The sequence below is a fragment of the Pochonia chlamydosporia genome, chromosome 4 (assembly GCF_001653235.2).
Source record: "Pochonia chlamydosporia 170 chromosome 4, whole genome shotgun sequence".
NCBI classification, from domain to species: Eukaryota; Fungi; Ascomycota; class Sordariomycetes; order Hypocreales; family Clavicipitaceae; genus Pochonia; species Pochonia chlamydosporia.
Window position 1 is genome coordinate 3,759,571 of NC_035793.1, and position 12,952 is coordinate 3,772,522.

At 51.2% G+C, this 12,952-nt stretch overlaps 7 protein-coding genes across 7 annotated transcripts; 5 read left to right on the plus strand and 2 right to left on the minus strand.

Moving 5' to 3' along the window:
* Positions 1–3,647: 3,647 nt before the first annotated feature.
* Positions 3,648–6,178, plus strand: VFPPC_08525 (Hsp70 family protein; the record flags this gene model as incomplete). The annotated part of the gene is made up of 4 exons (XM_018287216.1): positions 3,648–4,259; positions 4,365–4,469; positions 4,541–5,912; positions 5,979–6,178. 4 exons carry the CDS (start codon positions 3,648–3,650, stop codon positions 6,176–6,178), a joined length of 2,289 nt encoding a protein of 762 aa, XP_018144147.1.
* A 632-nt stretch (positions 6,179–6,810) lies between these two features.
* On the plus strand, positions 6,811–7,303 carry VFPPC_16112 (hypothetical protein; the record flags this gene model as incomplete). The annotated part of the gene is made up of 2 exons (XM_022428994.1): positions 6,811–7,009; positions 7,050–7,303. 2 exons carry the CDS (start codon positions 6,811–6,813, stop codon positions 7,301–7,303), a joined length of 453 nt encoding a protein of 150 aa, XP_022284415.1.
* Positions 7,304–7,673: 370 nt separating this feature from the next.
* Positions 7,674–8,971, plus strand: VFPPC_08526 (thaumatin family protein; the record flags this gene model as incomplete). Its single annotated transcript, XM_018287217.1, has 2 exons — positions 7,674–8,126; positions 8,180–8,971. 2 exons carry the CDS (start codon positions 7,674–7,676, stop codon positions 8,969–8,971), a joined length of 1,245 nt encoding a protein of 414 aa, XP_018144149.1.
* Positions 8,972–9,318: 347 nt separating this feature from the next.
* Positions 9,319–10,081, minus strand: VFPPC_14423 (ankyrin repeat-containing domain-containing protein; the record flags this gene model as incomplete). The annotated part of the gene is made up of 3 exons (XM_018292192.1): positions 9,319–9,749; positions 9,840–10,008; positions 10,058–10,081. 3 exons carry the CDS (start codon positions 10,079–10,081, stop codon positions 9,319–9,321), a joined length of 624 nt encoding a protein of 207 aa, XP_018144150.1.
* Positions 10,082–10,536: 455 nt separating this feature from the next.
* VFPPC_16113 (Zinc finger, TFIIS-type) lies at positions 10,537–10,927 on the plus strand (the record flags this gene model as incomplete). Its single annotated transcript, XM_018293866.1, has 2 exons — positions 10,537–10,546; positions 10,605–10,927. The coding sequence occupies 2 exons, from the start codon at positions 10,537–10,539 to the stop codon at positions 10,925–10,927; spliced, it is 333 nt and encodes a 110-aa protein (XP_018144151.1).
* A 140-nt stretch (positions 10,928–11,067) lies between these two features.
* VFPPC_16114 (mediator of RNA polymerase II transcription subunit 31) lies at positions 11,068–11,496 on the minus strand (the record flags this gene model as incomplete). The annotated part of the gene is made up of 2 exons (XM_018293867.1): positions 11,068–11,340; positions 11,395–11,496. The coding sequence occupies 2 exons, from the start codon at positions 11,494–11,496 to the stop codon at positions 11,068–11,070; spliced, it is 375 nt and encodes a 124-aa protein (XP_018144152.1).
* Positions 11,497–11,899: 403 nt separating this feature from the next.
* Positions 11,900–12,934, plus strand: VFPPC_08528 (Ser/Thr protein phosphatase family protein; the record flags this gene model as incomplete). Its single annotated transcript, XM_018287218.1, has 1 exon — positions 11,900–12,934. The coding sequence occupies one exon, from the start codon at positions 11,900–11,902 to the stop codon at positions 12,932–12,934; it is 1,035 nt and encodes a 344-aa protein (XP_018144153.1).
* Positions 12,935–12,952: the final 18 nt, after the last annotated feature.

The window sequence follows — 12,952 nt, forward strand, 5'->3', positions numbered from 1 at the left end:
TCGACTACAATGTATACATGGCTGGGAGAAACACGACGAGGTAATGTAGAGGGTTATACGAACCTCTCTTACATCGCTGCGGTGTTCTGCAACTTCTTTCTCGTTCGGCTTGGTCAAGCCCCTAACCAAAGATTCTTGGTACATCGTATGGCGAAACACGAGTTGAATTGATACTGTCAAATGTTGAAAATTACAGAAACTGCCAGATTCGTATTCAGCCATGTCGCGCTACGCATGCTCACCAACGAGGCCGAGGGTAAGTTTCATTGCCTCATCCTTCCAAGAAGTTGTACATTAAATCAGCATAGACTTAAGTGATACAAATTCAAGGTAGACAAGAATACTGAAGATAGTGCTAGCGGGAAATAATTATGGGAATATGAGTACTATGGAATTCTCCTCCAGTTAACCAAGGCGTCTGCGGTGGTGCTTCATGCTTGAAGCAGATAAAGTTCTTAGTTCTTAATTCTTAATGACCATCTACGCGCAATCAGTTTCAGTTGCCTTTTTACGGTCCGAGACCCATTATCAGCGGGTATTCATATTCTATAACGAAGTACTGCAAACCCTGACTTGAAATACCCATGGAAACTAATATGAGCAAGGGAGTCTCCTCATATCACGAAATTCTGCTCCCAATTACATTTCTTACGAATTCCAGATCTGTCTCACACTCTTATTTTAGACACGCGCAAAAAATCTGCTACATACTCACATGATACAAATCTTCAAGTTAACATATACATACAAACCACATCTCGCACAAAACCTACAAACACCTACACGACAAATAGCCCAACAGATAAACACACCACACAAGCGCCATGTCTCCCAAGATAGACGAAGGTGTGGTAATTCCTCACCGTTTATTATATTTTTGCAACATTTGGCTTTTGCTATTTGCCATTTCGCGATTTTTAGCACTCTTGACTCATGCACCACCCAACACCGCAACTTCTGCCCAACCCAATGTGGGGGGTTCACATCTAAAGGGTTCAGAGGTCAGTTTCTTATTTTAGTGCAAACGATCTGCCAACAAGATGTGGCGCTCAAGCACCCCGGCTCCTGGCGTGGTTTGTGTGGCCATGCAAGTTGCTCAGCCTCAATACGAAGGCTTTCACACGTCAGAACCCACAGAAGTGCCAGGCGTTCTTTGTGCTAATGTTTGAAGCTAGTCGACATGATATGACGTGCATTTGATTACTCCATGGTGATTATTTGGGTCAGTTCTGATTTCAAAGCGACGATTCTTCATCGTGAAGGGATTGGCTGCTTATGCTTCAGGATATTGTTCGAGGCATCAAAGTTGATCAGTTGGTTTCTTTTCTGGTTCTGGTGCCTGTCAAACCCACTAAGCTTACGACCCTAACGCATGGCAATTCTGGTGGCACAGGTGTGATCAGCGCCTTCATCCGACGAATGAGCCAGAAACCAAAACTTCAGGATTTTTTTTTTGGAGAGAGACACGCAAGTACCAGCAGTTCGCCTGTACTGAGGACATTTGAAGTGGTGGACTTTCTTTTTCTGGTATCAACTCAACATCTAAGTCCAAGCCGGGATTAGCGTCACTGCCGCCTTAGGAAAACGAGGATTTTCAATACCGCCAAGCCAGGCGCTGATTTGATTTCAGCCTCAGCCGATGCAGCAGATCTCGAATGCGTTATGTCAATTTCCTCCATTGATCCTGAGAAGGAGCTGACTAAAACATTGAATGCGGCTCCTGGCAAACAGAGGATTGACATTGCATGTGTCCTGTTGCTACCTAAGCTTGAGTGGCAGCGGGCATTGGTCGTTTGAAAGTTGGGCCGCTATGGAATCATCAAGCAACAAGCAGCGGGATCCGGCATTCGTCTGGTCTTTTGGACCAGACTCATGGAGCCAACGGATGGTCTGAAAATAAACTCAGCTCAGGATCGCATATGTGTGCATAACGGCTAACAACCTCCAATTGCTAAAGCGGCAGGGAAAATGGTCCTGTGTGGCAGTTGATAGACAGAGCCTCGGGTTCAATTCAACCACTCACGTTGGAGCTTGCCGCCTTCCCCGCCTGTTCTGCTTCTCAAACATTGAAACCCCGCCAAGCTTTTCCCAAAGTCCTAGAATCTGCCAAACGAGTCCTACATGGTGAAGGAGTCCGACGCCCCAGCTTCTGTTCCATGTTCAATGTTCCATTCAAGGTTTGGAGCTCCCCGCCCAGCAGCAACTGGAGAGAGAACTTTTTGGGCCATGGCCTCAACGCTTCAGTGATAATCTCCCGAACCACATTCCCATATCCGCCGCTGCCCGTATCCGAATTTTTCCTCTAGAGCGAGCCAAGAAGAGACCCGCAAAATGGCACCACCATTGTGTACCTACGTTATAACGGAGCACGGGTCTGCCAATTTCCCCCCGTGAGCGCACAGCTGGACACCGCGACATGGTGCTCAAGTAGTCTGTTGGTGCCCCCGAGACTAGAATGCCACTCTGTGGGTGGCGTATTGAATACGTGTGAGAAGAAAGGAAAAGGCTTGACACATTGCCCGTCTGGGTGTAGGGATCACATTTCAGCTCCCAGGGTCGCATTGCAGCCAAGTCCGGTCTGCAGGGCAAGTACTCTGTTAAACCACATGCCAACGTCCAAGCGATGACAATGATGTTGTGAGCTCAACTGGTCTTGATTCTTGGAGTAATAACGTCTGGTTAGTTGCTGGTGGAAAGCAAAGGTTACTCAAAGGTGGGGAATAACCAGTTGAGCCTCCAGTCCTTTCCCATCATGATGACGAAGGGCTAAGCAGTGGAAGGCGCCCTTTGAAGGTCTGGTCGAGTCCTGAGGTCTGGTTTCATTGTTTAGTTTGTCCTACGAGATCTGGTTGCTGTCTGGTATCTGTCTGCTTCATCGCCAATTCAACCTTCCCCGAGTATATTTTCGATGCATTCGATTGCACCCTACCTTCCGCCAGACATCGACTCGTATCGTGCCAACACCAGGACTTGATAATTTCGACCAGTTGACCTTTCATCGCAACAACTCCCGACTCCCAACGCCCAAACACCACGTCCTTCGTCTGGACTTGCGCCTCCACCACCACAACCACAATCCCTGACCGTCCCTCTCAGCCTTACCTCCTCGTCGTGGTCCTAGTTCCTGTCAGCTTCGCGGCCCCCTCTCTTGAGCTCCTCTTGCGCACAGCACCACGTATTCAGCCACAAGACCTGGCGCAAATCACAGGCGTCGATTCAACGGGCTTCGTTGCTTGCACAACCTCACACCCCCAAGCTTGCTGCCCTTTTGGCCTAGTCCAGCTCGTTGCTGAGCCCCATTCTACCCTGTGCTGCTAATTTCTGACCCGACTCGACTCCAGAAGGAAAGCACTCGAGCCTCCTCAATCTCTCTGTTCGCAGTCGCTTCTCGCCGCCGCCCCCCCAATCCTGGCTTGCGGCTGCTGAGCGTGTTCTGTCTGATCTCTGGTCTGGTCCCCTCTTGTCCCGTTCGTCTGTTTCCAAAAACCGTCCTGGTCCTGCTCGTCAAGTGGTCGTGCTCGTGTCTGCCACTCTGCCTTACCGAGCCCTACCAACCCAGTCCTTGCTCGGTCCTTTCGTTCCAGTCCTTTTTCTGACTTCTTCTCCTCCGCCGCCTTATTTACCTCTTTCCCTTCCCTTCCTTCCATATGAGTTCTATGAACTCCCGCTTCAAAGGCTTCGGGTTCGGAAAACGCAAGTCAACCGCCAGCATACAGACCACAGACGGGGTCCCGCCCGCCAGTACCAATACCCCTCCTCCTGGTCAAATCCAAATACCTCAACACCAAGTCCCTCTTCCAGGACAGACGCCGCCCATCGGCGCCTCGTCGTCGACCTCCAGTCTCCCAATGAATCACCCATCTGCTGGCAATCGCCCGCCGAGCTACACGGCAAACTATCCTCCTGGTGGTCCCCCAGGCGGTCCCGGTGATCGAACCTCTCCTCACCAGGGCAGCAATCGTACCCCGCCAAGCCAAATGGTTGGAGGTCCTCCTCCCATCAACACCGGCGCACCGGTCGGATATCCTCCTCCAAATATGGCTCCCATGGGCCAAGGTCCCCCTCCCATGGGCGGCCCTCCTCAGGGCGGTCCTGGCGGTCCTCCTCCAGGTTTTGGCGGTCAGCAAGGTTATCCTCCTGGCCCCCCGCCCCCTCAAGGCGGTCCTATTGCGCAACAGTTTCAGCGGCCCAACAACCCCGCTGCTGAGGTTGAGGGCGCCAGCAAGAGCAAAGCTCAGCTCATTGTTGGTATTGATTTTGTAAGTCAGGCAGGCCCAGCAGCATCATGCGCTGCGACTTTGAACTTTATGTTAGCCATTGGGAGCTACTGCATGGATGTGATGCTGACGCGTAATCGCCTGTAGGGTACCACATTCTCCGGAGTCGCCTTCGCTTTTGCTACGAACAACGAAGCAAAAGAAGATATTATTACGGAATGGCCAGGTGCGGGGTCATATACCAAGCAAAAGGTGCGACTCATTGCATGAAAATGGCCAATATTGATGTGGATTCCCTAAACTAACACAAACTCGTGACGCAGATTCCGACAGTTCTTTATTACGATCAGTATCAGAAAGTTGTAGGATGGGGTCCAGATATCGCTGATGCATTGGCGCCCACCGGCTATCCCAAGCCAGGAGTTCAAAAGGTGGAGTGGTTCAAGTTGCAACTTATGCTCAGCGGAAACACATATATCGACCCTATCAACCTTCCGCCTCTGCCACCTGGCAAGTCTGAGATCGATGTTGCTGCAGACTACCTGTTCAAGCTTCGGCAAGCAATGCGATCAGCCCTGCAGAAGACTCTGGGTGAAGTGTTCAACCGTGAGGAGCGCAACATTCGATATTATCTGACAGTCCCTGCTATTTGGAACGATGCTGGTAAAGCCGCTACTCGAGCTGCCGCTATCCAGGCCGGTTTCCTCCGCGATGAGAACGATAACCGCCTGACCTTGGTTTCAGAACCTGAGGCTGCTGCCCTCTTCTGCTCCAAGACTGGTCTCCTGAACCTCAAGGTCCATGATGCCGTCCTCATTGTGGATTGCGGTGGTGGTACTGTTGATTTGATCGCATACGAAGTCGAAGAGGAGAATCCATTCACTGTTGCCGAATGTACCGCCGGATCTGGAGACTCTTGCGGTTCTACTGCTTTGAATCGCAATTTTAGCAACATTCTCCGAACCAAGATCAGAAAGATGAAGCTGCCAGACGGCTCCAAGACGGCCGGCCGAGTCTACGCCAAGTGCATCATGGACTTTGAGAACAGAATCAAGGCTGATTTCAGAAACAATGGACAGAAGTGGGCCGTCGACGTCGGTATCGAAGCCGAATTCCCTGAGGCCGGCATCGAAGAAGGTTACATGACCTTTACCAACGAGGAAATTCTGCAATGCTTCGAACCTGTCGTCAACCGCATTCTCGAGTTGGTCCGAAACCAGATTATTGCAATTCAAGCGCAAAACCGAACGCTGCAGAACATTTTGGTTGTTGGTGGTTTCGGTGCATCCGAGTACCTCTTCCAGCAGATTAAGCTGCACGTTCCCCCACAGTTCCAGTCCAAGGTCGTTCGACCCATGGACTCGGTGGCGGCCATTGTCAAGGGTGCTGTAACTGCTGGTATTACGGAGCGAATCATTACACACCGTGTTGCTCGTCGCCACTACCTCATGGCCACTCTCCAGCCATTCAAAGAAGGTTATCATCCCGAGGCATACCGTGTTCCCTCGTTGGACGGAAAGGATCGATGCAAATTTACCCGCCAAATCTTTGTGCAGAAGGGCCAAAAGGTCAAGAACGGCGAACCAGTCAAGGTTTCATTCTTCCGACAGGTTGCTCCCGGCGCAACTCTTATGTACGAAGATGTGTTGTACGCCTGTGATGATGATGTGTGCCCCGAATACACCAAGGATCCTCGTAAGTTTGAGCCATGAACTGTCACAGAGGCTATGATGAGGGTGCTTTTCGCTAACTAGTCCGTAGGAATCAAGGAGGTAGTCACTCTCACATCTGATCTCTCGCGCAAGAACCTCGAAAAGGACTTTGAGCGCATGGACACTCCCCAAGGCACTTTTTACCGTGTTTACTTTGATATCTACTTGACCCTAGACGGTTCAGAATTCAGCGCCGAATTGGTGTGCCAAGGTGAAGTCATGGGCAGATGCAGAGCTCGCTTTAGATAAACACCAAATGGGAGCAAAAGAAGCGGAGAAGAATATGGCGACGTCGTCGATCAATTTTCTCACTAGAGCGGGGGACGTTACATCTTGAGTTGGACTAAATGATACCTAGCAAAAATATTCAGCGTGCTAATGGAGGACAATGACTACGGAATTACGGATGATGTGGAGATGTGTGGGATTAACGAAATGCTTGGTGGACGTTTTGGTCTGTCGACTACGGGACAGGATCAGTTGGGCTACAAACACCACTGGACGTGTCTTTTAAAAATGAAGCTGGAGAGGATCAAGGGGAGACTTTTTCACAAAGCATATTCTGGAGCCTGGTATTTGTTCATGAGTGGGAGAGACGGGTACGTGTTTTATGAACATAGGCCATAAATGGAAAGCAACTTTTATAGACAAAGCGATTGACGTTGACCTTATGCATTGCCTTCCGTTTGGGCACAAAGCGAGGGATTCAGCGAGCTGGCCTTGGAGACATGGATGTCTCTGACTTGGTTATGCTGGTTGTTTGGATGTAAGACAACCATTGGAGCAGGTACATGATAACTACATGTGCCCATTCTGGACTTGGTTGTCATCGAGATGTGGCAGAGTGTGGCGTTTAGTTGGCCCCAAGAGGTAGTGATGAGATGGAGGGTTGGGGTTGGATGTGGGAGCTGGATATGTCAGGTATTGCAAGTGGATGGATGGAAGGCACACAGGAAGCCAGGCGCCAGGCAAGCAAGAAATGCGCCCAGCGGCTGTGGATGGAGGGAAGCATGGTCTGCATGGTCTGGTGGGGCTGGCCGTTCCTGGTCCCTGTCTCGATTGCCAAATGGGAACATGACAGCCAGTCGCTCCTGCGTCATACCTTCACTATGACAAGAAGAAGCTGGTCCAATTCTTGTTCTTGGTCATGCAGGACCACAAGCGCCTGTTCTTCACCCTCTCATTTCACAAGCAGATTATCCTGTTATCCTGCTGGACAGGCTCCCTTTGAACTTTGTATGCTTTATCACTTCCAAATTACCTTTTAGCAGTCTTGTCTTCGCTACAGCTCGCAATACCTTCTCCTTGTTTGAACATTCTTTGCGTCTGGACGTCGTAAGCTTTGACAGGAAGCCTATCCCAGACTTGTCATAGCCAACTTTCTATCCTTCTAGTATCGACATCCGGTGGCTTTTGACTACCTGGGCAGGGGCCAAATCCGGTTTGTTAGTGGCAACGAAAGAAGCCAATTTCAGAGGCTGGGGGGAAAGCGTCCCATCTTGAGATTTATTCCTAACTTGAGGGGCCTGGTTGCGAACTTTTGGTTTCTCGGAGCACTCGTCATCTTGCATCCGGGGCAATTCAACTCTTATCAGACGGAGCGAGATGGTCATTTCGAGTCTCTTATAACGCGAATTACGATTTCCGTGAACTTCACCACGACTACGTGCCTCTGCTTCTTGCTCTTACAACCACATACACCACCGAAGCTTAGCTACCACCAACACTGTTCAGCAAGGGAGCAATGGTCACGTCACTACAAGCCACAACTGCAAAAGCTCGGTCCCAATATTCCATGAATCGACTGTTGCTCATCTTTGTTACCTTTGGATCGCTCGTTCCAGCGGCTCACTTGGGAGGACCGGCGCACGGGAATGAGCATTGGCAGGCAGAATTCTTTCGCTACACAAAACGAAATATTCCTGCGAAAAGAGGTCCGCCTGAAGATTGGGAAGGCAAGATACCACTTGTTGTAACCAACAAATGCGAGACTACAATCTGGCCAGGCATTGCCACCCAGTCTGGTACCGGTCCGGGAACAGGAGGGTTTGAACTGGCACCTGGAAAGAACAAGACATTATGGGTTGCACCAGATTGGCAGGGTCGAGTTTGGGGCAGGACGAATTGTACTGTCAACGGGGAATCATGTGCTTGCAAAACCGGAGACTGCTTTTCTAAACTGGACTGCGAGTTTAGCGTAAGTTATGTGTTGTATGGTAGAGTCTCTCCTCATGCTAATATTCTCTGTAGGGAGCAACTCCTGCAACTCTTGCAGAATTCAATCTTGCCGGAGGAGTCACTGGGATGCAAACATTCTACGATATATCTTTAGTGGATGGCTACAATCTCCCCATGGGAATCAACTACATCCCTGCCAAGAACACCACATATATCCCCCCAAACCTGACAAACTGCGCTTGCATCGCCACGGCAGGATGGCTCTTCAGCAGTGCCAAAACGGGTACATTTTATGCCAACTCTACATTTCCCGTCCCCTGGGAACCAGAAGAAACCAATCAAAGTGTAGAAAACTGGTGCCCGTGGCCGAATCTCGCCTTTCCCCCCACTAAGCCTGGGGATGGTGTATACCCATATCCCGACGACAACATCCAGCGACCGGCATTTTCGCCTTGCAACAGTGCGTGTGCAGCAAGCGGTTCAGACAAGGATTGCTGTGTCGGAAAATATCACGACCCGAATATTTGCAAGCCATCAGGTTACAGCAAGGCTGTCAAATCCGTCTGCCCCGACGCATATAGCTTTGCTTTCGACGACCAACAGTCTACCTTTATCATTCCCAAGGGAGGTGGCTGGGAAGTGGTCATGTGTCCATCTGGCCGATCGACTAATATTTTACGGCAGCTTGGCAAAGAATTATCAGAGCTGGCGAGTGGTGGCAGCTTGTCAAAACGGTCCATTAGACTGCTTAGGGATGTCGCTTATATTGAAGCTGACAAGGGAGCAGCTGGCGGATTGAAGCCATCGAACGGACTAACGGTTGCCTTGTTGGCCTCACTTGTGGGATTCCTTGTCATGGTTTGAGCAGATTTCGGATGGTTTTGTATGTGGTCATTGTAACCGTGGCGCTGGCAACTTGGGATGATGACGTGGACGGACGGAATGAATTACGACGAACGAGGACACGGGTTGCAACATGGAAACAGAACCTAGAATTATATACCCTATTGTTTCACTTTATACGAATATCCTTTGTAAAAATGTTATGCTTTAGTAATAAGATGTCTACTTGCCGCCAGCTTGTCCAGCGCTTAACAGATGGCTGAATGACATGTAAGTACCTCCTCTCATGCTGCGAAAAATCCCAGGCTCAAAAAGCAACGCCACCAATCAATAAGAAAAACGATCATACCAACGATTTAACGTCGGTTCTATGCCCTCTTCTTTTCTTTTCTCCTCCGCTCCCACTCCGCCCTCTCCTCATCATCACTCCCACTGAACTCGGCGTCCTCGTCACTCTCATCCACAACATGGTTGTTGTTATTCTTCGCCGCCGGCTCGTCCACCACAATGAAGTCACCCGCATTCTGGTTCGTATACTCGTGCTGCTGAATCAGCTCCCGTAGCTCTGTGTTTCTGGGGTCCACGAGCTGCAGCGCCGTCAGGCCACCTTTGTTCTTGACGCGCGGGTTGGATCCCGCCTCGAGCATCATCTCGATGAGGGCTTTGCCAAAGGCGCGCTGGGCGGGAGGTTCGGCGTTGAGCCAGCGGATTGCGGTGTGGAGGGGGGTGTCGCCTTCTTGGCGGTTGAGGGGGTCGCATTCGAAGGAGGGTTGGTCGAGGAGGAGGTCTATGATTTCGTCTGCATGTGTTAGTATGAGGTAGAGTGTTTGTTTGTCTTTGAGAGTGTGTCTGTCTTTGGAAGTGTGTTCGTGGAGGATGGGGGATTTACAGTTTCCGCGGGAGGCAGCTTCGTGGTAGAGATGGTTCCCCATTACGGTGGTCGTGTTGTTTAGGAGGGCGGTTATTTCGGCGTCAGGTTTGCCTTGCAGGATTTCGGTGAGGAGGTCGGTGTTGTTGCGGCGGCAGGCTTCGATGAGGATTTCTTTGGTGGAGGCGCCCTTTTGGGGATTAGATTGTGTTGCTCTTGAGTGGGGGTTGAGAATTTACCTCGTGTTCTTCTTCGGCGGCCATGATTGTGGTTTGTAGGTAGGATATGTGCTTGAGTATGTGGTGGTGTGAGAGTGAGGTTGGTGATGGATTGGTGTTTGGAGGGGCAGATGCGGCGGAGTCTGGAGGCTGGAGGGGTCAAGGGTCAAATCAGCTTACTGAGGTCAACTGGTGGTTCAACGGCCAGTGCAGGCGGTTGCGAGACGGCAGATGTGCTGTGCTGTAACCAGGCACGGGCACGGGCACTGGCTGGTGCATGATGCAGCCTGGCTGTGCATCAGTCAGCCATTCGTGACGCAGGGAGCTTCCATTTTCGGACCCCACCATTGAATTTGTGCCATTGAACTTTTTCGTCATTCACGACTTCAGGATACAACTTTTTCGATTCGCGACAAACGCATAGTCTACACACAGCCATTCTATCCCAGCGACTTGATTCTACGCACCATCTATATACACATCTCCAGACAAATCCCACCATGCTGCTCTGTACGCACCACAACCGAACCCAGCCCAGCCGCACAACCAAATGCTAACAGAATGACAGTCTGCCCCCAATGCGCCAACATCCTCACCGTCTCCCTCACCAACCAACGCACCAACCGTCTCGAATGCCGCACCTGTCCCTTTGAACACACCATCACCGAGCCCGTCTTCTCGCGACGCATCTTCGAGCGCAAAGAGAAGGAGGACGTCTTCGGCGGACCGGGCGCCTGGGATAATGCGCAAAAGGGCCGCGCCCAGTGCCCCGCCGATGGGTGCGATGGCGACGAGGCCGCATTTTTCCAGGTCCAGATTCGGAGTGCGGATGAGCCCATGACGAGTTTCTTCAAGTGTATGACTTGTGGGAATCGGTGGAGAGAGAATTGAGGCGGTTTTTTGCCAGGCGTTTTATTTGGGTATGGAGTTTTGGAGCGAATGTACGGATTAGCCTGTTTAGATGATTTTATTTCATATTCTTGACATTCGTGCCATTTTCGTGAACGGTTCGTGAGGAATGGTATGAGGCATCAGTCGGTGCGGTGCCATTGCACTGATGCCTTCATCTCGTCTTCTACCAGTTTTTGCACTAGGTCTGGACTCATTATGTCTTGTCGGAAGCGCTCTTCTTGTAGGAGCTCGAGGTGTTTGAGCGTTGGGCCCGGGTAGGTTAGGTATTTGAGGTACGGTGGTTTGGTCCAGTATTGGAGGTAGGCGAGGTAGGCGATGAAGGCGGGTTGCGTGAGGAGCTTTTGCGAGGCGAGGTGGTTTAGGTAGAATGGATTTGCGAGGGATTGAACAAACTATAGTTGTTAGATTTGCGGTCTGGGGGAGCTGAGGAGAGGATTGGGACGTACTTCGAGTTCGATTTCGAAGCGAGAGTAGCCGCCGTACATGGGTTCGTCGGTCGGCGGCGCGGGAGACGACTCCATGGATATGTCTTGGGCTTCGGAGGCCATTCTCGATGGGTTTTTGTGCGTGACTGGAGAGTTGTGGTCGTGGGTATGGTTGACGTCAAGGTGATGGATGGATGGGAGAGGTGAGTTGGCTGGCGGTGATGGACATGGACGGATTGGAGCTGGAGATGCCGCCCCACCATTGACTACATCTCACTTATAGACCGTCAACCTGGATATCGAAGCTGCATCCTTCCGTTGAGGTGTAACCTACCGTCAGATATTCATTTCTCCGAGAAAGTGCGTTTATGCATTTTGCATCTCTCGTCTATTTTGCGCCCCAAAAAGCCCTGTTATCCCTCCAGGCAGCAGACCAACACAACACACATGACAGCCTAACACCATCTATACATGTACATCTTCACAGCAACTCACTACCATTCTCACCATCACAACCACCATCAACATGTCAAGAATCAAAACCCGCATCCTCATCATATCAGACACCCACGCAACGGTTCCCCACCCACCACCATACCCGCATGAATTCCAAACCGCCAACCTCGTCACCGCCATCACCGGCTACAGACATCCCCTACCAGCGGCAGACCTCGTCCTCCACTGCGGCGACCTCACCAAGCGCAGCACCATCCTCGAATACGAAACCACATTTTCCATGCTCCGCTCCCTAAACGCACCGCTGAAGCTAGTCATCGCAGGAAACCACGACCTCTCCCTCGACGACACCTACGCCTCAGACCTCCAGTTCAAGCAGTCCGCCAAATCAGTCCTCCAAATCGTACAGGACGCTCAGAAAGACGGAGTCCACTACCTGACAGAGGGCACATATGAATTCACACTGCAAAACGGCGCGGCCATCAAAGTCTTCGCAAGTCAGTATACACCCACCTACGGCGGCTGGGCATTCCAGTACCCGGGCGCCCATGACTTTGCCATACCGCGGGGCGTAGACGTCGCCATGACCCATGGTCCCCCCTACGGCGTGTTGGACGAGGCAGGTATTTCGAGGAGGTGGGGCCAGCCGAATCACGCGGGGTGTGATTATCTATTCAAGGCGGTTGCGGATGCGAGGCCGCGTATTCATTGTTTTGGACATATACATGAGGGATGGGGCGCGTTTCGAGGTACGTGGCTCGCGAGAGACGCGCCTGGATATTCAGTGCCTCTGCCGACCAAGGAATGTGTCATGGACGAGGCCACGTCTGGGCCGATTCAGACGCTGGATGGGCTGCGGCCAATATTTTCGGCAGACACAATGGGGACGTCCGCAGAGGCGAGACAGCGGTTGGCCGAGTTGAGCGAGCAGCGCGGATACCATCTTGATCTTACGGACGGGTCGACACATGTCGAACAGGGGAAACAAACCTTATTTCTTAATGCTGCGATTATGGATATTAGATACCGACCATCTCAATTGCCTTGGATAATCGATCTAGATCTGCCGAGAGCCGAGAACAAGGCGACTCCAAGTACGGGGTAACAAGTTTGGATATGGATT